The sequence below is a fragment of the Lutra lutra genome, chromosome 14 (assembly GCF_902655055.1).
Source record: "Lutra lutra chromosome 14, mLutLut1.2, whole genome shotgun sequence".
Taxonomy (NCBI): Eukaryota; Metazoa; Chordata; class Mammalia; order Carnivora; family Mustelidae; genus Lutra; species Lutra lutra.
In genome coordinates, this window is record NC_062291.1 from 17,555,166 (window position 1) to 17,581,361 (window position 26,196).

The 26,196-nt window shown below is 36.1% G+C and overlaps 1 protein-coding gene across 3 annotated transcripts in view; it reads right to left on the reverse strand.

Moving 5' to 3' along the window:
- The window catches only part of PCDH15 (protocadherin related 15), a 1,821,443-nt gene that overhangs the window by 155,134 nt on the left and 1,640,113 nt on the right, over positions 1–26,196 (reverse strand). For all 3 annotated transcript variants that reach the window (XM_047702331.1, XM_047702329.1, XM_047702330.1), the window contains 2 exons: positions 5,539–5,648; positions 3,903–4,043 (listed from right to left, as the gene is read on the reverse strand). In XM_047702331.1, the coding sequence (XP_047558287.1) occupies positions 3,903–4,043; positions 5,539–5,648 (251 nt within the window). The remainder of the gene's footprint in view (positions 1–3,902; positions 4,044–5,538; positions 5,649–26,196) is intronic.

A 26,196-nucleotide genomic window follows, 5' to 3' on the forward strand; every position in this document is an offset into this window, starting at 1 on the left:
GGAGTGTAGAATCTGTTTCTGGGCTCCCTCCCAGGACCGTGAGATCACAACCTGAGCTGAAACCAAGAGTTGGACGCTTAACTGACTGAGCCACCCAGGTGCCCCAAGGCTTTCATATCTAGCCAAATTTACATTCAATTTTCAGGTCCACAGATAAACTGTCACTAATGCACAAAAATATCAGTTATGCTATTCTTATAAGCCTCCTGTCAGGACAAACTATAGACAATTGGATGACTGATTATCTTGTAGATATTAACAATCCTCCTTCAAATGCAATGAGTGGGAAAAGTAGATGAAGCAGAAACATTGTTCACAGTAGGAGATACACAGTAGGGGAAGGGCCAAGTGGATTATGTAACGTAAAAGTAAGAGAACAAGATAAAATCTGGCCCTCACATTGTTCTGGCAAGTAGAATTTTGTCAGAGGGGAGCCTCACCCATTTGTTGAAGAACAACCCGCCATTTTGTTTACAGATCATATCTCCCTTCTTTTCAGCTACCACAGGATTGAGTAGTTCAACAGAGACCATATGACCCATAAAACCAAAACTGTGTGTGATTTTGGTGGCCATATTTGGAGTATGACAGTGAATCAGTGTGTTACTTTGGAAACCAGGAAATAAAAGGGAAGAACCAAACATTTTTTCCTCTCTTTACTATAGAAGGAGGACCTCAGGGTAATCAAATATTCGATGCAGAGAAGTTTCTTTTTATGGAAATATTTGGCTACTACAAACAGAAGAGATGGAAGGACAGAATCAGTAGATAGGACTTGACTACCAGTGCTAGTGCCATCAGGAAAGGAAAGTCATAGGGACTGGCATGTCTCTCTGAGGAAGCAGTGGATATCACCTACAACTTATTTGTTTAAAAAAACAACCTAAATCTAACCAAGCATCTAGCTCTATCATTTTACAGGAAATAAAGGAGATAAAGAAAAATATGAAATGACCCCTTAGAGGTGTGCCCATTGAAACCTGGGCTTCAGAAATCTCATTTCTTGAACAAAGAAACATTAAAGGAAATTAAAAGATATGGTGGGAGGGAAGCCTATATTTTAAAAGAGACACTTGAAATACTTTTCAACCAATTGTAATATATAGACCTTATTAGGATTCTGATATGAATAAATTTTTAATATAATATGGACTGGATATTCATTGATATTGAGGAATTTTTATTAATTTGGGAGGAGTAATAATGGTGTTGTGATTAAGTTTTGAGTCCTTATCTTTAAGAGATACATATTCAGATATTTGAAGATGAAATATTGTGTCTCTGATGTGCTTCAAAATAATAAGGGAGGGAATGGTGGAGAGCACCATTGGTTAAGCTGCATAGCTGACACTTGAAGGTTCATTATAATATTCTTTGGAATTTTATGTATGTTTGAAATGTCCATACTAAAAGATTAGAATGTTTTAAAGATTCCTAGTATCAAAGTTATGAAATGAGTTCTGAAATTATTCTATTTTAATTATTAAATTGCATTTAAATATTAAATCCAGTCACAGCATAGTTTTGAAACTTACTTTGAAAATGAATTTCATTAACAAATTGTTGGCAAAGAAATTACAATAGAATACTTCTTCAATTAATCAAAACCCTTTTGTTTATTAGTTTTATTCATGTGACATATGGCAGAGCTGAAGACCATGGGATAGCTAATTCTAAAGGAGGGATAAACCTTTAACAATTAATTAATTAACCTAATTTACATAATGGCTTTATTTTTGTATAGCCAATGAACTAGGGATTCATTATAGACCATAACAGTCATTGATAAATGAAGCTGTTTTAAATAGGTAAGTTTGTATTTCAGACTCTAGAGGCAGATGTCAGTCATGAAATGTTAATAACAGTATTAAAAGCCTCAGGCATTAAACAAACTAACATTTAGCTTTCAGATCTCATGCTCTTCTGAGAAGCTATGTCACACATCTGCTAGCTGGTCTCAGCTCTCCACACATATTTAGACAGATGTAAGTATACATAGGTATATTAGCTAAACTTTATTAGCCTAGATTAGATTTAAAGTAATGAGAACTAGTTATATCATATTCACATGTGAGATATCGATATATCTTTATTCCTAGAAATTGGAGCTATTTTCCTGAAAAATGCCAACTTCTACAACCTCAATATTTAGCAGATTTTTCTTTCTAAATACAATTGTTCATTTTTTTCAAAGAAGGATGACAAATATAGTTTTCAAATAGTTTCCATGTTTCCCAAGTTGTAGTAAGGTAGTCTGCATTATATCATTTAGAACTACTCTAACCTTTTGACTCCTGGTTTAGTCAACTCAAATGACAATTTAAAGGTTTTTCTATATTTTGTAAAAATAATTGTCTACAGTTTAAAGATGTTAAGAACTCAGGAAACTGGCCTGATATTTCTTAAACAATTACGCAAGTGATGAATAATCATTGAGGACAACAAAATTCCCTTAATTTCAAAGTCACACCATGTATATCTGATTTTTTCCAAATGACTTGATTGTACCTTTTTGAACAACTGTGTAGCCCTCCACACTAATCAGTGAGTGAGACTTGAAAGAAATAAAAAAGGAGTGATAACTTTTAGGATCATCAATTGCCGCGCTGGTAGAGAAAATTCTAGGGCACATTTCTTGCCTTTTCTATCCACCTTTCTCTCCTTTCTTCCACCTCCTGGGTTATGTGGCTCTGGCTTTATGCCTATACCCAGACTGGGGTTCTCATAGGCTCTTCACCCCCGCCCCCACCTTATAAAGATGCTGATTGTTGGAGTGTTGGTGTACAATGTCCAGGAAGGACCCTGGAATGAAAGGAGCCTGTTTCAGAGCCTGTTTCCCACTTCATGCTGTCTCTGAGCCTCCATTCCATTAAGAGTTAAGTTCAATTTGGTTTTCTCAGGTCTTCTAAATTCTAAAAGAGTTGGTGTGATTATAAAAAGATGAACTGCCCAAAGTGCAAATAAGTATTACCTCAACAGACAGAAAGGAACAGTATTTATCTCATTATCAGTAATATCTCCCAGAATCTCTGCTGGTGCCCTTCAGACTGGCCTTACTTGCTCTCTTGTGTCAGTAAACAATATCACACAGATGTTGGAGAAAGATTCTGAAGACAAAAGCTGTCTGCTTAAATCTCTGGGTTTCCATTTACCAACAGTGTCATTTTTAAAAAGTCACTTAACCTTTTCTTTTTTTTTTTTTTAAAGATTTTATTTATTTATTTGACAGAGAGAGATCACAAGCAGGCAGAGAGGCAGGCAGAGGGAGAGAGAGAGAGAGGGAAGCAGGTTCCCTGTTGAGCAGAGAGCCCGATGCGGGCCTCGATCCCAGGACCCTGAGATCATGACCTGAGCCGAAGGCAGCGGCTTAACCCACTGAGCCACCCAGGCACCCCTCACTTAACCTTTTCTTATCTTGTCTTTGTAAAATGGGAATAATAATTTTCATCTCCTAGAAATGGGTGTGAATTAAATATAACGCTACATATAACTTACAATAAATGTTAGTCGCTCTTCTAAGATGCATTTTCCTCTGTGCTAAGAAAATCCGTAAGTACAAGAGACCACAAAATTCAGAGAATGTCGAGCAGTCCTGTACCCATTAACAATATATGTTCCAGAGAGTTCGACAGAACCTTATGGTGGGATTAAGAATAAAGTTGATTCTAGAAATACCGTATACCCAGTTTGAAGACGGTGCGTTATTACTCTGATATATCAGGAGTATGAAATCATTCCCTGCACTGTCCTCTATATCAGCTATTAAAATGGATGGGCAGTCAGCTCCAGGTACTACTGATCTCCCTATGTTCTGTATGGATGACTTTTGGACATGTATTTCATCAGCAAATAAGCAGAAGAACCATAAAATCCTTACAGAATGCTTAAGTAATGTAACTTACTTTTTGAAGGGACTCGGAGATTGGCAAGAACCACTTCTAGGGAATCAGCCTGGACTCGAAGCACGTAGCTTGTCCTGGTCTCATAATCCAGGGGGGCATTCACATAGATAACACCTGTGATGTTGTTAATTCCAAACATATCTGCAATTTAAATATAGTTCTTTGTCATTTCCTTCACACTATAAGAAAAAAACGAGAATTCTCTTTAAAAGGTACTGTGATTTTAAAAATGTGACTTGTTAACTGGAGTAATGCATAAAAGTTACAGGATGCTAGCTTTTGGAAACTATGTTCCATCTCTTCAAATTATCATCAGTGTATACTTAAGTGAACCTCTTAATTTTCTAGTTACATTGAGATTCTCCTGGAACAATGAAACAATGTTGCATCAGTCAATTAAATTTGGGAAGCACCAAATACTATATCCATCATGGTAGATTTGGACGGTCCTTTAAATACTAAAAGGAATTAGAACTTTGTGATATTTAGGGAGGAGGCATAGCAGCACAGTAGGAACAAAGAAGAAAGTAACAAAAGCAAGATGTCCAGCCCTTGCTGCAAGGGCAGCGATTTCCAGTAATGGTGATTGAGATACTTAAAAAGAGCCTTTATAATTTCCTTGTGAATTGCTTAATCACATTTATTTTATACTCATTTACTTACTAAATATTAAATATTAAATATTGAATATTCATGTATTTATTAAATGTATATTGATTATTTCTTTTTTAAAAGATTTTATTTATTTTTGAGGGGGTGGGGCATGAGAATGGGGGAGGGAGCGACATAGAGGGAGAAGCAAACTCCTGGCTGAGCAAGGAGCCCAATGTGGGACTTGATTCTAGGACCTTGGGATCATGACATGAGCTGAAGGCAGATGCTCAATGGACTGAGCCACCCAGGTGCCCCTAAATGTACACTGACTATATCTCAACCACTTATGACATGCCAGGCTTTCCAGTTTATCAAAAGTGAAAAACAGAGGACCACTAACTATGGATAATGGTAAGAAAAAGAATGGGTGAGAAAGGCAGCTGTGAACTTCTTCCCAGAAGCTGGCAAACCATCCTCTTCTCAGTGAATACTGGTTGGTACACAAAACTGAAATTATTTATTTACTTACAATTGTTAATTTTATATCAAGTTGACCACTTGAGGAATCATATTATACAATGTACATGGGTTTTATCATGGATGTGGCTCTTTGGGCATTAAAAATTATTTATGATCCTAAAATTTCTTCAGTGTTAGCCTAGTTATGACATGGAATGAGTCATGAATGGTCCAGAATGGTGGGAAGAGAGCCCTGTAGGCAATAATTATAACCAAAAGCTGAAAGTATGATGCATTAATTTTGAAGAAATATTATTAAAATATCCCAAGTGAGGACAAGAGCAAAATTCCCAGAATTGGATGATTAGTATTTCCTGAGCTTGGGGGTGGGGGTGGGAGTGGGAATCATGTTTGTTAGTACTACCAACTTTTTTAATTAGGATGAGCACAAAGGTACCAATTACATTTAAGTTGGATAACTTCTTATTAGGAAAAATGGAGTAAAGAATAATTCAATCTAAACTGAATCCCAGATCCAAGTGTGTTAGTTTATGGTGAAGACACAGACCAAATACATACTTACCTTCTTCATTTCCTGAAACTATAGAGTACACAATACTCTGGTTGATGGCCGCTGCAGAAATCATGCCAACAATAGTCCCTCTGGTTGCAAGTTCACTCACTGGAGGGGGTCTGCAGGTTTAGAGAAGAGGATTCATTTTTTGTAGTCTATTTGTCATGACAGAGTTCTGAATTTAATAATAGAATATGCTAGTTCATGTATTAGTGCACTTATTTGAATAATACATTTTCTGAAGTTTTCAAAGAAGTACTACATTAATCTCCAGCCCTAAAAACTGTGTTCACAATTATGCAAATTCTCTTTGTTGTGAATGTCTTGTCACCTGCATTATTTTTAATTCGAGATATAATTTAATTTTGGATACTATTTTATTATCTGCCAAACATCATACAAAAATTCTTCCCACTTGTTTCTCCAAATTACCTTCTGAACTGAAAGCAATAGAAGGATACAATTTGTTACCTCAATTTGTAAAGTAAAATGTTGTTCTTTTGCTGCTGCCGTTAGCATATTTAACCAATAGCTTCCAGGTGATTCTTTCTAGTCCTTATTCTTGCTGTACTTTAAGGCTCTAACTGTACTGGAAGTATTTGAACAGATGGCCTCACAACACTCACCTTTCTCTCTTTTTTTTTTCTACAGATTTTATTTATTTATTTGACAGAGATCACAAGTAGGCAGAGAGGCAGGCAGAGAGAGAAGGGGAACCAGGCTCCCCATTGAGCAGGGAACCTGATACTGACCTTTCTCTTGAACTCACTGATTTTGCTCACTTGTAGCCAGATTTTGTCCTCAGTACTATGATATTAGCTTAATTTCCAAGTGATGTTTTCAACAAAACATCTCATTCTCAAAATCTTCATTTATTTTACAGTATTGGTGACTGTAACTTAGGCTATCATAACTTTAATTATAACCTAACGGAAATAATCTCACTTTTATAATATACAAGTATTTATGTTACCCAGATCCAACAGATTTTAAAAAATTAGTAAATAGCCCAGTCAGTCTACCTAGTGTGTCCAACTTCTCTGAGCTCCCACATCTTGCTTCAAGCTGATAAGACAAATCCTACTGTCATTTCCTCCATTGGCATTTTCTTTTCATACTTACTCTCCTAATATTGCTCCTCGTTTTTATCTCCATCCTCTCAGTTCTTCTAATCTGGATTACACTGTGCAATTGTATTGTGACTTCACCAGACACTTTTCTTTCTTTCTTTTTTTTTTTTTTGGAGAGAGAGATCACAAGTAGGCAGAGAGGCAGGCAGAGAGAGAGGAAGGGAAGCAGGCTCCCTGCTGATCAAAGAGTCCGATGTGGGGCTCGATCCCAGAACTCTGGGATCATGACCTGAGCTGAAGGCAGAGGCTTTAACCCACTGAGCCACCCAGGTGCCCCATCACCAGACACTTTTATAACAAATCCTGAACTACAAACATATGGTCCAGAAAATTAATTACATACAACTCTTTATAAACACGTCCAAATGGCTGTGTCCTTTGTCACCATAGTTCATATGCTTGGTTAAGTTACCAAAATGTAAAGTGATCTATTTTATAGATGCTTTAGTGCCTAATGGGGCTCCATATATTCATCACATATTCAATAACTACTTTTTCCCCCAAAAGAGTAAGAACTAATCCATATAACTTTTAATGAAAATGATCAAGTATGTATGTTTGTTCACATGTACTTCTGCCTTCTTTTGTTACAGCGGATAACCACAACTCCCCCATACCACATCTAAGAGGTTTGGTGAAGTCTGCCCATGTCCCCAGGGTGTGGATAATAGATGGGTAATAGACACATTACCCATCTCCAGTCACTGAGGGTGCTTTATCTTCATTGCTCAGTGTTGATGTCTCACGTAAAAAGAGTCTTGCCCAGAAATTTTATTTTTAGTACTAGGAAACATTTTTGGGAAGAATTTTAATACTGTTTGATGTTACCTTATAAGAACATTGATCAGGTTCTTGTTGATCATGATACCAACACAAATGAAAGAAGTAAGGTTGAAAATAGGTCCCTTATATTTTGCTAATATCTAAATGCTGCTGTACTTGGAGTTAGGTAAGCTCATCATTTCAGTGACCAAAACAGTCTTTAATTTCTCCTTAATCTAGGATTTTTATGATTTCCAACCAAGAAGGCCCCCACTAATTAACAAAAACATGTTTAGATTAGAAAAGGATACCTTTGCCTAGGTAAACACTTCTAAAGTGACATATCTGAGATAACAATTATATTTTCTGAGCAATTTGTTTACACATTGTCACAGTGTCCATTCAGTGGAATACGGATGCCTTAGGTAACCTTGAGCAGGAAAGATAATAGTCTACCACAAAAAGGAAGACAATCACAAAAGCAACATTAAGGTTGGTTTTGATGGACTGCTTTGATGATAAATAGATACACTTTTGTATGGTATTTGAGATTATAAAGGAGACATTGAGACCATGTGCTGTTTGTTGCATTGCCTATTGAAAGACCATGGTGCTGGTGAAATAAAAACCTGGAAGAGATGAAAAATCAGAGAGATGGAAACAGGATAGTCTATGACATGGACCTCAATAACAGCCCCTCCTGACATTGTGATCTTTGCATATCGCTCTCCTCTCACAAGACAGCCAGGCTCCAGCTTGCTTCGAATCAACAGAATACCATAAAGAAAATGGGATGTCACCCAGTCATTACGTTACATAAGACTGTATCCTTCAAGATCCCTCTTGCTAGGGGACTCTAACTCTCTCCCTTGCCGGACTGAATGAAGGGGACATGTGGAATTGTCTGTAAGGCAAGAAATGAAGGTGAGATGTCTGACCACCAGCCAGCAAGGAACTGAGGCTCTCAGCCCAACATCCCACTTATAATTGATTCTACCAACAACCACCCGTTTGGAAGCAGACTCTTCTCTAGTCCAGCCTCAGATGAGACACTGGCCCTAGCTAACACCTTGGTTCAAACCTATGTGAGACAATAAAACACAGAATGCAAGTAACTGGTTTCTGACCTACAGAACCTTCAAGATGACGTATGTGTAGTTTTAAGTCATTAAGTTTATAAAAATATTGTCTTGTGCAAGAGATAACTGATACACATGGCTTGAATGTTAAGAGCAACAAAATAACTTATGACCAGTCAATATACCATAAAAGTTTATTTTGGTATAAGAAAACATCCCATTCTGGGATGACTAACATAAACTGAATTTCTTCTTGTGAAAGTAAATGTGGCTTAGATTGTTGACTTGTTTATCTTGTTGCTACTCATAAGTACTAAATTTTATGCTTTCCATAGTTAGTTTTTTGATCCTTATAAAGTACATAAGTAGAAAGTTTGCAGCTAATGTACCTTCAGCTTTAACACCAGAAAAATGCCACCGTTCATTTCAAACTTTAAAAACAACATTTCAGGGGCGCCTGGGTGGCTCAGTGGGTTAAAGCCTCTGCCTTCAGCTCAGATCATGATCCCAGGGTCCTGGGATCGAGCCCCACATCGGGCTCTCTGCTCGGCAGGGAGCCTGCTTCCTCCTCTCGCTCTCTCTGCCTGCCTCTCTGCCTACTTGTGATCTCTATCTGTCAAATAAATAAATAAAATCTTTAAAAACAACATTTCATGTATATTTTTGTACAATTAGGATGGAAATGATCAATACTGGAAAAAATAACTGGCATCATTTTAAAAGGAATTTAAATATTATGCACACCACTAAAAGCATTTAAAATACTATTTGTTAGTAAATGTTTAAAACGGATTTGTTTTCTAGACAAAATATCTCCTCATTAACCTTTGCTTTATTGTTCCAACACACTTCTTTCTACCAGAATCAAAACATACTATAAAAATGCAATTTTCTCCTGGCTAGAATTAAATGAACCTTCATGATAATGAGCATTAGATCACAAAATTTCAATTCTTTTCTATTTATTGCAAGGCAGACCCTGTTTTATTTTTGTTTTACACCCTGAAAAGTACCAGTTACATGATTGGGGCAAATTATATATTTCCTTAGGAGTCACATGTTACTTGAATACAAAATGAAAGAGTTGGTGTAAATCAGGATCTGTAAAGCTGGCTGACAGAGAGAACAGAGAGGTAAGGGAACGACATGACATGGACTGGGCATCAATTAAGAGGGAACCAGGTGGGCGGGAGGACTCAGGTGGCATTAATGCTCTATTTAATGAGGGCAACTACTATGCTATGCTACTGGTGTGGTGAGAGTTTAAAATGGGATAAAGGTAGTTCAAGTTTTTTTTTTTTTCTTTTTTAAAAGATTTTATTTATTTATTTGACAGAGAAAGATAGAGCAGCAAAGGCAGAGGGAGAAGCAGATGCCCCACTGAGCAGGGAGCCCGATGTGGGGCTCGATTCCAGGACCCTGGTATCATGACCTGAGCCGAAGGCAGACACCTAACGACTGAGCCACCCGGGTACCCCTCAAGTTTTTTTGTGAATTCTATGAACTTTTATATTTTGGGAGCCAGTGGAAGTTTATTTTTTTAAGGCATCCTCTGACCTGGTTTGACCTACAGGCTGACAGTTTATGATTTTTAGAGTTCTATCTATAAGGGACTTTCTGGTCCAACCCATTCTGAGGTGAGGTCATGTGACTTATCATTATCCCCCTTCTTTCTGTGGAGTACAGTCAAATCTGTTGGTTAATTTCAGAAGCAAAGAATTATGGCCAAATAAAGGATTCTTCAGAAGCTTTAAAAAAAAAATGTTGCAATTCACTTTATAATAAATACATCAATAACCTTTTCCAATTTAAACTTTTAACACCTCATGCAAAACAAATAGGTATCAGGTGTCTGAAGTTAAGGAATTCTGCTTTTTAAAGCTAGATTTACTGCCAATATAAGTGAGCAAAATCACTCTCAACAATAACAGAGGCAGCTGAATCACGAAGGGCCCAGAAGTGTAGCTACACAGCTTTCCCATGAGTCTTTAGAGTCAAGCAATCAGCTGGGTCCCCCCTCCCCAGAAGAGGTACTGCTGGGAGCACGCTAAAGACAGTGGCTTTTGCTTTAACCAATATAGACCTTGAACACTGGAGAGATTCATAGTTTCATACTTGGAACCTGCCTTCAGGGCATCTATCACAAAGCTTGATTCAGGTGGGTTTGATGTCTGTGTGTATCGATACTCAATGTAGCCCTGGCTCCTATTTTTCCCTCCTGGGGCAATATTTTGAGCTTTATTGGCCATTTTAAACAACCCCCCCAGATTCTGACTAAAATTCCCAAATCACCTAAACTAGGGACGCCTGGATGGTTCAGTCGGTTAAGCGTCTGCCTTCTGCTCAGAGCATGATTCCAGGGTCCTGGAATTGAGTCCCACATCAGGATCCTTGCTCAGCTCCCCTTGCTTGTGCTTTCTTGCTTGCTCTCTCTCTCTCTCTCTCTCAAATAAATACATAAAATCTTAAAAAAAAAGAAAAAAGAAAAAAGACCAAAATAACCTAAGCTAATTCTTAAATGAAGTATAAATAATATTTCAATTGAAAAAATTCAATTATTATAGATGTCAAATGTACATTTTATTAGGTCATTAATCTTGCTATTTGCATTGTCCTTGCCTCCCCTAAATTTTACATGTATAACAGCTGTATGTTTTTTGGATATCACGCTTTGATTTTTACAAACCACACACGCAGTGTGAGGTTTACAGAAAAATTAAACAGAAAGTATAAAGCTCTTATACAAACTCCCACCCCTAGTTTGCTCTATTTTTAACATTTGGCATTAGTGTGGCACATTTGTTAAAACTGATGAGCCAATATTGATACATAATTATTAACTACAGTCCATTGTTGACATGAGGCCTTGCTGACTCCTGCCTTGTAGAGTTCTGTGGGTTTAGACTGATTTATAATGTCATACATCTACCAATATAATACCATACAGAATTGTTGGGGTCACCTAAAATTCTCCTTTTCTTCAGGTACCCACCCCTCTTTCCCCCTGAACCTCTGGAAACCACCACTCTTTTTACTGTCTGCGTAGTTTGCCTTTTCAAGACTGTCGTGTGGTTGGAATCCTACACTATCTCATCCTTTCGGACTGGCTTCTTAGCAGTATGTACTTAAGCTTCCCCTATGTCTTTTGGTGGCTTTATACTTTTTATTGCTCAAACGCATTACACTGTATGAATGTACAATGAACAGCTGCATTTTAGTAAGAAGAAAATTGATCAAAGTAACTCCAAGACTGTTGTTTAAGAGAAATAAATCTTTGCAGATAAAGTGTGACCCAGAAAAGTTAACTGCTATAGGATTTATATGCAAAATGCTTACAGTGTAATTTTCTTAAGGATATGGAAATTAATTCATAGATATCTGTTTAACATTTCAATTTTTTTCCTGAAAATATAAATTACAATAAATCTGTCTCAATTAAATACATTTTAACATATCTAAATCATCTGAATAATGACTATGCTAAAATAACAGACTTTGCAGTTTTCAAATGGTAGACCCCATTTTATAGTATAAATAGAGATGAAACAATTATTCTACAATTTAAAATCTACTTTTATTGTTGGGTTCAAGAAGTAACAATAAAAGTAAATGTTGTATGTGTCGCATAAAGCTCCTAATTATTTTAAATGCCGTGCAGTTTAGGATATAAAAGTATTTGTGAATAGATGCTATAAAATTTCACTGGGATTCAATCTGGCTCTATTGCTTTCTTTCTACTGAGAGACAAATCTAATTTATTTTGACATGTTTGAATTCAATATATTTGCAAATCAGTGTCAATTAAGGAACTGTTTTTATATCTACTATGAGGGAATTTAATGAAAATGGGAAGAAGAAGAAGAAAAAAAGCATCCATCAGAACTCCTATTATTTGTAACCTTGGAGCAATTGCATCAGGGTGATCTGATTTTACTTATTTAACCAAGAAAAGCAGTTTTAAAAAGACATGAATCAGGAGAGAAATGTCAGCTTTCCCAGAATTTTTAGGATGGATTGTAGATAGGAAAAGAAGAAGAAGAAGAAGAAGAAGAAGAAGAAGAAGAAGAAGAAGAAGAAGAAGAAGAAGAAGAAGAAGAACCACCACCAAATAGACGCTGTATTTTTTTAAAATATTTTCCAAAGATGCTTGCTATTTTGAGTTTTGCTTCTTTTCAGATACATGAAGCATCCTCATCTTTAAGAGAAGAAAACTGGAGCCCTGAGTAGTAAACCATTTCTTAAGTCCAGAAAACTACCTGAAGCTACATCTGCTATCTAGGGTGTATATGTTCATTGGTTTCATTTATTATTCACATTAATAGAATTTATCTAATTTTGCTTAGTCATTGGCTCTCAAACTTGATAAGAATTATCTGAAGAACTTATTAAAATTTTCATATTTTTTTCTCTGTCATGCTTAAAGATTCTGATTTAGTACGTCCATAGGAAAATCATTTATAAAATTCTGGCTTAAGAATTTACTTACTACCTATGTGAATTCATTAGCTTAAAATAGAAATAAAATAGAAATAAAATTAAAATAAAACTTGAACACTTTTAATCAGAGAAAACAATTAATAAAATGAAAAGGCAACCTACTGAATGGGTAGAAATACTTGCAAATTATATATCCATAAGGGGTTAATATCCATAATACATAAAGAACTTCTACAAATTCTTCTTCTTCTTCTTTTTTTTTTTTTTCCTGTAAAATGGGGACATCACCTACTTTGGAAGATGGTAGAGTGTACTAAGGGACATAATGTGGACAAAAAGATTTCCTTAAACCTAGCATAGAGTAGGTACTCCAGAAATTATGGGTTTATTAATACACTATTCTACTGGCTATACTTCTAGACGTTTAGTATAAATATTATACTGATATGCAAGTTTGTCTCATAGACAAGGGAACAAAAAAAAAAATAAAACTTGAACACTTTAAGCAAAGAAAACAATTAATAAAATGAAAAGGCAACCTATTGAATGGGTAGAAATACTTGCAAATTATATATCCATAAGGGGTTAATATTCATAATACAAAAAGAACTTCTACAAGTCAACATCAAAAAACCAAATAATCCAATTTAAAAATGGGCAAATGAATAGAGATTTTTCCAAAGAAGACATCCAAATGGCCAACAGGTACATGGAAAGATGCTCAACGTCACTCATCATCAGGGAGATGCAAATCAGAACCACAATGGGATATCACTTCGTGCCAGATGGATTGGCTGGTGTCAAAAAGACAAGAAATAACAAGTGTTGGTGAGGATGGGGAGAAAAGGGAACCCTCACCCACTGTTGGTAGGAATGAAAACTGGTGCAGCCCCTATGGAAAACAGCATGGCGTTTTCTCAAAAAGTCAAAAGCAGAAATATGATACGATCTAGTAATCCTACTACTAGATATTTACCCCAAAGCAAATAAAAACACAAATTAAAAGAGATATGTGCACCACTATATTTACTGCAACATTATTTGTAACAGCCAAGGTATGGAAACAATGTAATATCCATCTATAGAAGAATGGATAAAGAAGATGTGATGTATGTATACAATGGAATATTACTTAGCCACAAGAAAGACTGAAATCTTGCCATGTGCAACAACGTGGATCGACCAAGAGGGTATTGCACTAAATGAAACAAGTCAGACAAAGAAAGACAAATACTGTCTTGATTCTACTATGTGGAAGGAAAACATAACAAACAAAAAACCCTGGTAATTCAGACTCATAAACACAGAGAATAAACTGATCATTGTCAGATGGGGAAGGAGGTGGAGGGGGTTAAAATAGCTGAAGGGGGTTAAGGTACAAACCTCCAGTTATAAAACAAATAAATTACAGAGAGGAAAGTATAGCACAAGGAATCCAAGCAACAATATTGTAATAATGTTGCATGCTAACAGGTTTTGACACTTATCCTGGAGCCCATGGAGTGATGCCCACAATTGTCAGATTACTCTTGTACACCTGAAACTAACACACCATTATGTGTCAACTAACCTTCCATAATAAAAATGAAAAGAAGCAACTTTATTAAAATGCTAACAAATATGTACCAATGAAATATCTGTAATTATACATATAACATTAGAGATCCTCGTTTTGGTGCACTTCTGTGAGGACATGGGGCTTTGGAATTTTATGTATATACTTGTTTAATGTGATAAAAATAATATGATAAGAGCAAACATAATAAGACTGAACTTAAAAGGTAGGAGGTAAGATGATCAAATTCTTATTAGTCTAAGGGTCAAAAAAACTTGGTAACTTTATTGTTTGCTCCTTTATGTATGCGTGCATGTATCTATTTATTTTTAGAGAGGTAAAAGGAGGGAGGGTTGGAGGGAAGGAGAGAATCTCAATCCCAATGCAGGCCTCAATCTCGTAACCCCGAGATCATGAGCTGAGTCTAAATCAAGATTTGGACACTTAACTGACTGAGCCACCCAGGCACCCCAAAACTTAGTGATTTTAAAAATTGTCCTCAGAATTCAGAATCCAAAGTTACATTACTCTCTTTTTCAGAGCTTATACTGGGAAAGGAGCAGAAAAATAAGTTTATCTCTTTAAATAGTGAAACTGGCGTGCAAACATCTAGCCATTCTTTTTGAAGTCTTCTCATAATCTCAACAGTTTAAAGTTATAAAATTATAGGCATAAATATCCCCTTTTCAGCAAGATAAATGATCTCACCGATTTCTATTAATATTTGTATAATGTCTCAATAAAATGAACTGCTAATGAATATATGAGAAAAAAATTGAATGCTATTAATAAGTAATATTGCTCTTGGCTAATAGATTGTCTTAAGCACTCAGATTTTCCTGTCCTAGTTCTCAATCACAGAATAACTTTACATCTGAAATGAGGATAATATTTTCTTTTTACTACTTCTTATACCTTTAAATCCATAGACTTGTTCTGTCTTCATTCAAAAATAACAACCGGGGGTGGGATCACTGTAAGTAGATATGGGCTCTGAATCTTAAAAGAATACAATCACAAAATCATTTAAAGTTTGGTGAGTTTATTTATAGAGGTTCACCCACTCATTCAATAAATACCTATTGAATTCATACCATATGCCTGGCACTCACTAGGCAGTAACAACACAAAGACAGGAGAGAAGAAATGGATTGTGCCTTCATGAAACTTATCACCTTTCAGGCAAACCAGAAAGTTATATGAAAAATTATAGTAAAATGGGGTAAGTATATTAGTATTAGATCCCTGATTAAGTAATAAGCATGGTGCTCACCATTTATATTTTATATTCTTCAAATACCTATAAAGTAACTGAATAGAATCAGAGGCTGCAAGGTTTGGCAGAAAATTTAATTTATATGTACACATAGTAATGATCTCTGAGAAAATGGTTTCATGTTTTGGCTCATTTACCTACACAAGAGTGTCTCTTTTTCCTTTATAGATGAATTTGTGCATTTGAAATTTTGAAAGGTATAAGAGTAAATTTCAAAAAGGACCTTTAATGCTTTTATTTGTTATTTTCTATTGATTAGATTCAATGTCTTTGGTATGAAATAGTTATATAAAGGTGAGAAGTCACCATAGAATCTTGAAATCTATTAGAAGATCATACAAATAGTATCAAAAAAAAGAGAAAGAAATACATATATAGAGCATTTGATATTTCAATTTAATTCTCTTTTAACAGTTGAATAAATGTACCACCTCAAATACATGACTAAGTAATAAAATACAGGCATAAAATAACGAAAATACACATTCAAGATCTGATGGAATTTTTAGGAAAGAAAGAAGTCATTTTTTTCATTAAATGCTATTCATACCTTAGAAAAAGAGTACACTAATGCCATTTATGAAGGACAGTATATTGTCAGTATTCAATACTGTATTAGATAAATTTGTCACTATTTAGAAAGTGGGGAACTTTATTTTCATTTAAAATTTTGCTAAAGAAGTTGTAATATATACATTATTTCTAGACTTACTTTTTATTATGATCAGGATAACTATAAGCAAAATCCTTTATCCAGCACAATCACCACTATTAAGCCAAAGACAATGAAGCAATAAAAAAGTAAAAACTTGGGGCGCCTGGGTGGCTCAGTGGGTTAAGCCGCTGCCTTCGGCTCAGGTCATGATCCCAGGTCCTGGGTTCGAGCCCCACATCGGGCTTTCTGCTCAGCAGGGAGCCTGCTTCCTCCTCTCTCTCTGCCTGCTTCTCTGCCTACTTGTGATTTCTCTCTGTCAAATAAATAAATAAAATCTTTAAAAAAAAAAAGTAAAAACTTTTTTTCTGATTTTCTTTAAATATTTTTAAATGTCAAAATACTTTATTTTTTATATTTTTAAGGACTTTATTTATTTTAGAGAGAGAGAGTAAGCAAGAGAGAGAGCATGAGCATGAGTAGGGGCAGAGGGAGAGGGAGAAGCAGGATCCCTGCTGAGCAGGGAACCCCATGTGGGGCTCAATCCCAGGACCCTGGGATCATGACCTGAGCTGAAGGCAGATGCTTAACCGACTAAGCCACCCAGGCACCCCAATGATGAAATATTTTAAACAAACTTAAAATAAGGAACTTACTCTAAGATATATATCTGATCTTAGATTTAACTAATTTTTAAATATTTTTGTATTTGCTTTTTAAAAAAATTACAGATACCATCAACAAAATGAAAAAGCAACCTATGGAATGGGAGAAAATATTTGCCAATCATATATCTAATAAGGAGTTGATATCCAAAAATACCTAAAAAGCAAAACAAAACAAAAACTTATCTGATGAAAAAATGGGAAGAGGGACTATTGGGCAGAGTAGATATTTTTTCCAAAGAAGATGTCCAGATGTTCAACAGCCTCAGGAAAGGATGCTCAACATCACTTATCATCAAGAAAATGCAAATCAAAACCACACTAAGATATCACTTGACACCTGTCAGAACAGCAAGAATCAAAAAGATGAGAAATAACAAGGGTGGGCAAGGATGCAGAGAAAGGGGAGCCCTCATGCACTGTTGGTGGGAATGCGAACTGGTGGAGCCATTGTGGAAAACAGTATGGAGGTTCCTCAAAAAACAAAAAGTAGAATTACCATATGACCCAGTAAAAAGTAGAATTACCATATGACAAAAGGAAAGAAATCACTGTCTTGAAGAATTCTCTGTATGCTCATATTCACTGCAGCACTGTTTGTCATAGCCAAGACATGGAAATAATCTAAGTGCCCACTGATGGATGAATGGATAAAGAAAAAATTATATATATTATATTATAAAATATATATTATACATACATAATTCCATCACAAAAATGAAGGAAATCCGGCCATTTGCAATAACATGGATAGACCTAGAGGGTATTATGCTAAGTGAAATAAGTCATACAGGAAGGCACAAATTCTGTATGATCTCATTATATGTGGAATCTTAAAAAATCATAACTCAGAACAGATTGGTGTTTGCCAGAGTCAAGGGGGCGGGGCAGGAGTGGCTAAAAGGGAAGAAGGTGGTCAAGGGGTAGAAATTTCCAATCTTATTTGAAAGTAGCTAAGAAAGTAGCAATTGAAAGTTCTCATCTCAAGAAAAAAAATTGTAACCACATGAGGTGGTGGATGTTAACTAAATGTAATCATTTCATAATATAGACATATATCAAACCATCACATTGTGCACTTTAATACAATATTATATACCAGTCATACCTCAGTAAATCTGGGAAGAATTATACCTAGGTCTCCCCTACTCAGCTCCTTTATCCATCCCCAGTTATTAAACTTGGAACAAAGTTTAAAAAACCTAAGAGGCTGTTCTGACAAACAAGACTTTGTGTCAAAATTTCTCCATAAATATGGTAGCATATTATTTAGAATACATTAGCAAAGGGTTATAAACATCCATGTACCAAAGACAGATTCACTATACTTAGTATACCTGCCCAGCAACTTGATTTCTGCTCTTCTTGAGTAATACCTACTTGACCCATTGAGAAGTACACACACACACACACACACACACATAAATATATATATATATATATATATATATATATATATATGTAATGATAATCATGTTATCCTGGGAGTCATTTGTAAAACTGAGATGTAAATGTTATCATTTGAAATGGGACATGTCATTCCATGAAATATTTTCATAAGATATTTTATTTTTCTAATCTATCTGTTCTTCCACTTTTTTTGCTGACAAAGTTAAGAGACTATTGGGCATGGTCAATAGATTAAAAACAGACCACATTTCTATACTTTTCCTCTCATCCAGAGTTTATGTTCCCTTTCCAATGTTTCTAGGTTATTCCCACCATTGCTCTGACCAACAGAAATGAAAGAGAAAGTCATGTGATGTAGCTTCATTGAAGGTAGAGCCTCTGGCTTCAGCCATCACACAGGTGGAAGGAGAGCTGCTCTGATGTGCCACGTGGGAAGTCCCAGTGTCACTGATTTAAGTACAAAAAGGATAGAGAAAACCACATGGTGAGAAGGGTCAGACCATCCCAGCCACTCCTGCTGCAGGACAATGTCCAGGGGACCCTGATCCAGGCAACTCACAGGATCTTCAGAAAATACAAACTATTTTTGTCTTTAGTCATGAACCTTGGAGACAGAGAATAGATAAAGAAATACATTCTTAGAAGTGGGGCACCATCGTAAAAACCTAACCACGTGGCAGTGCTTGGAATCTGGCATTCAAGCGTTGGCTGGAAAATGAGGGGCTGTGGATGGATGCTGAAGGAGTGGTGAGCTCACCAGCCACTCGGGCTGCAGAAGCAATGACAGAATAGTTGTTCAAGTTTGGACAGAGGGCAGCCTTCATTGTGGCATTTCAAAACCCTCAGCACACTTGCCACCTGTAGTCACGTGGAAGAGAGGAACCTGGGAACTAATGAGGTGGCAGGTTCAGCTCAGGAGATTTCCTGAAAGAGTTCACCGCTGCATAGAGCAGCCAGGGATGAGAGTGCTTCTCCTGTCCCCATCCCATCATGGCACCGAAGGCAAATGTTTTCAGTTCCCAGGTCCTTGAATCAAGAAGAGCTACCCCTGGGGGAGGTTGTCCACATTTGGATTTAGTTTAAATGATGTGACCCAGAGCTTCAACCATGATGACATCATGGGATGAGACTTCTGCAGATACAGTGTGTTTCTTGTTTCTTTGTTCTTGCATATGGGAGGAATGGGAATAATGGTGGATGAAAGATAGATGATGGTGAATTAAAAAGATAGAAGCAAGTGCTTTTCTGTTAGTTCCATCAAGAAGTGGAGTCTATTTCCCCCTCCTTTGAATTTGGGCTGTCTCATGAATAGGCTTGATCAGTAAAAGGTGTATATGAGTGTATGTCTGTGTCTATGTGAGTGTGAGTATGTTTTTGTGTGTGTGTGTGTTTGTGCCTATTTGTGCATGACTGTGCGTGTGTATATGTTTGTGTCTATGTGTCTGTGTGTGAGTGTATGTTTGTGCTTATGTGTGTGTGTGTGAGTGTGTACATGTTAGGGATGGACAGGAGTGACTTTCTGGGACTTCAAGCCTCAAACTCAAAATACCCTAAGGCTTCTACTGTGTCCTAAGACTGCATGTGGAGGGTGGAAGTCTCCATGAGGAGACAGGCCAGACCATCTCCATGAGAATCTCAACTACCACCCCACCCACCAGCCGGATGTCTATTGGCCAAGGCAGCCCTGAAATCGCCCTCAGCCTGACTATACTTCAGACAGGCTTCTTTCTGACTTGAGGTCCCTGATCTCTCTTTTCTTACTTTACTTTGGAGAACCTGCCCTAGGAAAGGATTTCTCTGCCTCCCTGAGACATCAATCTTTTTAAGAGCCTTTTCCTATTTCACAACCCAGGACCCAGGAGCCCTCACTCTGAAATGCAATTAGCAGGGACAATAGAGTCCTATGTCCCTGAGGTTAGGATCCAGACTTTGGTGATAATCGCTGCAAATTGTGAAACCATCCTATCATGAAAATAGGAGAAAGTTTGCTTTTGTTTTGGGTGGAGGCCATCTACAAACCCAGGTGGCCGGTCCCCGGGCACGCCAGCTCTTGACAACTCCCCAGCCCCTGTTTCAGTAGAGGTGAGCTCAGGCTGAGTTCTGGCCTCGCTCTCTGACTGCAGTAGCTTTGCGTGGATTCCTCCTTGCCTGTTTAAATTTGTCCCATGCATGTTGAGCTTTGACAGTAGCATAACTGAGCCTACACGAGATCAACTAACCCACAGAACCATGAGAAATAGTAAATTGTTGTTTTAAGCTATTACATTCAGAAAGGGAGTTCTGTAGCAATTGATGATTGAAGCACATAGGAAAAATCTCACTTCGAATACAATTCTGGCCATAAATATCCATCCAGGAGTCACCAAGCACTTATAGGGTGCCTGTCTTGGGCAAAGTACTGCACTTAGACGTACCAAGGATCATATCATTGCTTGACTTGTGGCAGTCCCTATTCACACCCATCGTCCTACCTTAAGTATTATAGGGTGTCCCCTTTACTCTCAATAGTGCCCTGCTTTGGGCAATAAATCACATGATCTTCACTAACATTAGACACTACATGCATGGATAGAGTTAAGGGGAAAATGCCACTCTCCCACTTAAGAAACCTACATTCTGAGATGAATGTGTACATACTCAGATGGGAGTATGAACTGTATACATACTCAGGTTTAGTTCTTTCTGCTTTGAATTACACATTTTTGGCATTAATATAGTAATTCCTGCTTTCCCTTGTTTGCAATCGCCTCGTGTATCTTTCCCTGCCACTCTCCTAGTGTGTGCATATCTGTGTGATTTTGCCTTGAATACATTGTTTAATGGCATTGAACCACATGTGGAAAGTTTACCAGAAATGACACAGTATGAGATGAGGATGAAGCGAACAGCACAGCTATTACGCTCCAAGCAGTCTGGAGATGAATGACTCCACCATTATAATTGGTGATAAAAATGCTGTGATTGCAAATCAACATTTAAATATTTATGTGTGAAAATCTATTTTCCCCATAGAATGTGGAAGCAGAGCGATCTTCCATAAAATGCCTCTGCTTATGTCTCTTGTTTAACACCATCTTCAGATTCCTCCGTGATAATGAACCAAGTTGGTAATGGGGCTCATAAGAGCCTTCACCATCTGACTCACCACCTATGAGTCTCTCCCAGAGATCCCTATGCTCTATGCTAAGACTTTGACTTCAAGACATTCTAGAAGCACACGATAAGTAATTTGACTCAGTGTAAAGCTCTTGTATGTTTTGTTTTCTTGCTCAACAACAACGATCATTTTATTAATTTCTGCCTACTACGTAGATTATAAGATCTCTGAGGACAGAGACCATGTACATTTTGTCCACCATTATTATTCCTAGCACCCTGTATCTTCTCAATACATATTCATTGGCAGGATGAAGAGAAGAACAAATGCCATTTGAACATAGCAGTCATTTTATCTTGTCTGTACATATTTTCAATGTTTGTTTTCTCCAACAGAGAGATCATGAATTTTAGAGAGACCATATTTGTGCTTAAATGGAAAAAAAAAAAAAAGGTTTGTTGAATACATTAATGGACAAAAATGCCAGGTGGATTAGTTAAATTCAAGGAGAAATAATTTTAATTTTTCACCTTTATCTATCTCATCCTGCCCTCAACTGAAACTACAGCTCACAGAATATTCTGGAAACTTCTGCAAAGAAACAAATTGACTACAGGATCACTGAGATAGAAACAGGCTTCGCCAACAACTCTGTTGTTGATTCATAGTGAAGATCAGGAATGTCAGTGTGTAGGATTGTATCTCTACATGACGGATGCAGAGGGAGTTATTTTGTTTACAAAAATGGGTCAGTGATAAAATTAAGGACACTATGGAATATTATGCCTCCATCAGAAAGGATGAATACCCAACTTTTGTAGCAACATGGACGGGACTGGAAGAGATTATGCTGAGTGAAATAAGTCAAGCAGAGAGAGTCAATTATCATATGGTTTCACTTATTTGTGGAGCATAACAAATAGCATGGAGGACATGGGGAGTTAGGAGAAGGGAGTTGGGGGAAATTGGAAGGGGAAGTGAACAATGAGAGACTATGGACTCTGAAAAACAATCTGAAGGGTTTGAAGAGGTGGGGGGGTGGGAGGTTAGGGGAACCAGGTGGTGGGTATTAGAGAGGGCACGGATTGCCTGGAGTACTGGGTGCGGTACAAAAACAATGAATACTGTTATGCTGAAAATAAATTTAAAAAAATGTTAAAAAAAAAAAAAGGATAAAAAGCCATATCCGGTCATAAGAACCATATATCTTTAACCATCACATACATATTGAGACATTATTGTTTAAACTAACATTCAAACTGAGTAGAAATCCATTCTACATGCTGCAACTAGAGTGGTATTTTACGGGGATTTCTTCTTCTTTTTTTAATCAAGAAACTGGTGATGGTTTATTAATCAATAATGGTAAAGAAATGGGCTTGTGACATTTTGGTTTGCTTATTGTCTTCTTCACCTTCCATACACCAAAATTTGCCTTTTGGCAATTTCTCCTCTCTACCTCTCTTATTTTGATAATATACTAACTGTATATTAAAAGTATATAAAATAATATTCTATAAGAAGTATAGTCATCTCCACTTCTTCCAATCAGAAGAGAAAGCTTTGTACATCATCACCTGGCAGAAGGCCACAAAACAGGCAATTAGTATGGCCTCTCGTGTATAAACTCTTTCAGAACAAGCCTACATCTTAAAAAATCTTTTGCATGGCCAACACCTGGGATAAGCCTATTAAGTAATAATATCACAATTATTTATTAAGCACATGTTCCACATCAGGATCTTTGCAAATCTTTTTCCTTCACATATAAAGTAAGTATTGTATCTCTAGGAAAGCTGGTCTCAAGGAGCTTCCATAACTTGTCCAAGTTCAATGAATGTCTGATATCCAACAGCCAGGCTTCAAACCTTGGTATCTGTTGTGTTGTATTGCCTCAGAAAAATTTGCATTAACAATTAATAAAATAAAAATAACGTGACCTATTATATGTTGGACTTGAATGAAACACTTTCCATAAATATAAAGCAATGGAAGAGGAACAGCATCAGTAATAACATTGTTTGTGAAAACTTGCTTCAAATTCTAAACTGCTCAAACTTGAATCCTTTGTTGCTGGTGCACTGGCTTCACTCTGCTCTCTGAACAAATGTCAGACTCTACCACAACCTTGAGGATGTGGAGGAGAATTATACTCCATGTGGATGCAGAGGGAGACTGTGAATGCTGAAATGAAGGATTGCCAGAGTCATTCTTTCAATAGCTGAAGATGCAAAATCTATTATCTTTGAGGCAAGATTTTAGTAGCACCATAAAAAGACAGGAAATGTTATGTTCAGGTAAAGTCAACTCTCATATTGGACAATAAATCTAAATTAAAATAGTAAATAACATAAGCAAACAAGTAAGGCTCTCTGCATGTGGATTTATTTTATATTAATAGCTTTTTTCTTTTTCATTTTTTGAAACTAAGATGAATAGTTCTCCCTAAACTATTGTACTTATTGATTAAAAAGAAAATCTTTTCTCAAAATCCCAAGTGCAAACTTGTGTGGTTTATGTAAGAATAATGCAATGTTCCTCAATATAAGGTAAATTTAATTCTCTTGAATAATGCAATGATAACTAGAACTGCTCACTCACCATTTCCTTGGCCATTTTGATAACATTGTTTTCATTTTTCATAGTATATAAAAATGGATTTCTGGATTTTTAAATTACACTTTTTCTCTGTTTTTGCATATCAAGAGGTGAACTGTTAACCATTTTTAGTTTTATAAAATCTACTCTTTTTATTCTTCAATATAAAGCCTCCTGAGAAACTTATTTTAAAGATAAGTTGTATTTAAATTTTTGCACTGTTGTTTGTTACAAGATTAATTCAAATTTAACAGCAAAGTATCAACTTTTTACTTTAGTACAGAAAATGAAAAGATTATTTTCTTTATTCAAGGTATTTGAATTCTTAAAAGATGTCAAGATATTTATATGTGTAATATTCTTATTTTGGATTCAATATATTAAATTTGAATAATACTGGAAATTAAATATGACTCAATATTTTTCTAAGAGTTAGCAAATATCAATCAATTTATTCAAGAGGTTCATAAAAATACCCTAGCAATATTTGCCCCTTCTATTTGATATACATACAAATATCAATTTTAAATTTGTTTTTTATGGAAAGTATATTTTAAAATACATGAATCCTTAAAAATGAATATAAATGTGGCATTAAATCATTCAAAGTTTAATAATCAATGTTGATACACTTCTATTTTAATAAATACCAAAGGTATGTCTATATTGGTAGCATATTTGTTTGGAAAATTTGTAAATAATTGTCTTTGGTAAAATTTTTGATAAATTGTGTGAGGTATTGCATTTTCCACTCAAAATCAATATTCACATTTAGACTCCATGATCTATTCCAGACACGCTGACCTTTCCATGATATTTACCTCTAGAACCGAGGACAAGTGAGTCCCTGTGTGTTCAGTCCATCATCCTGGGATGAAGGTCAAATATTCTTCTAATGCTAACTCACTTGACCTACAGGAGTCTATCTATTCTTAAGTTATATGCATTTGAACTACTGTTAGGATTTTGATATTTCTGTCTGGATTAAATGAAAGATACATAAAATATATTTTCTGATTATGACACTATGGTTATTTTCCAGAAGATTCAAATAGAAAACTGACTGAAAACTTCTTATCAGATCTGGCCATGTGGCGGCAATGAAAGTGTGTCCCCCAAATCTCCAAGTATAGGAAGCACGTTGACCAATGTTCTCTTGTGCTCTGAAGTTTACTGTTCTTTATATGCAGGCCATGCTTCTTTGGGGCTACTTTCAGAACATCACTGAGAAAAGTAGAGATATTATGGTGGGTCCCTTCCTGGGAGACACTGAATTTCTCCAATGTCAGACTATGGTTTGAGGGCTCCCTGATCATTATGTGGAACTTACTTAAATGACACAGAAGTTACTTCTATGGCACACTAAACTCAGATGTTCTACACAAACCTCTCTCCCTCTTCCTTCCTTGGGGTCAGAATGAATGAGGTTTGAAGCTTTCAAATGAAGCTTTCTCTTCATTTCTTCCACACAAGTATTTTCCCTAAAGAACTTGTTACATTTCATCTTTATGACTGATTGCTAGAGAAAGGACCAAAATGAACACAGAACAAGGGGACTAAATTAAAAAAAAAAGAGTATTAGTATTTCAAAAGGTATGAATTAAATTTAAAATATCTATGAACATTTAGAAAAAAAAACAGTTCTGGGAAAAATAAAGGCATTTAAAAGATGTTAATATAGAATTTCAATACATAATAAAATAGGTACCAATATATAGACTTAATAAAATGAAGAAAAATGAATTGAATAGATTTAATACACATTAATTTATGTAGAGACAAAAAAGATAATCTTGAGGCTATAATTAGCCATTATTTAACATTTTAACAAGGCAGAAGACTTTGTCATATGTTGTAAGATATACTAAACTAGTATGAGAAACTGGAATTAACATATCCTTCAGGTCAACAACTACATGGTAAATATCACTCTTTTTTCCCACATTAATGTCAGACACAGTCAAGTTCACAGAACTCTTTTTCCCAGTAAGAAAAATCCTTGTCAA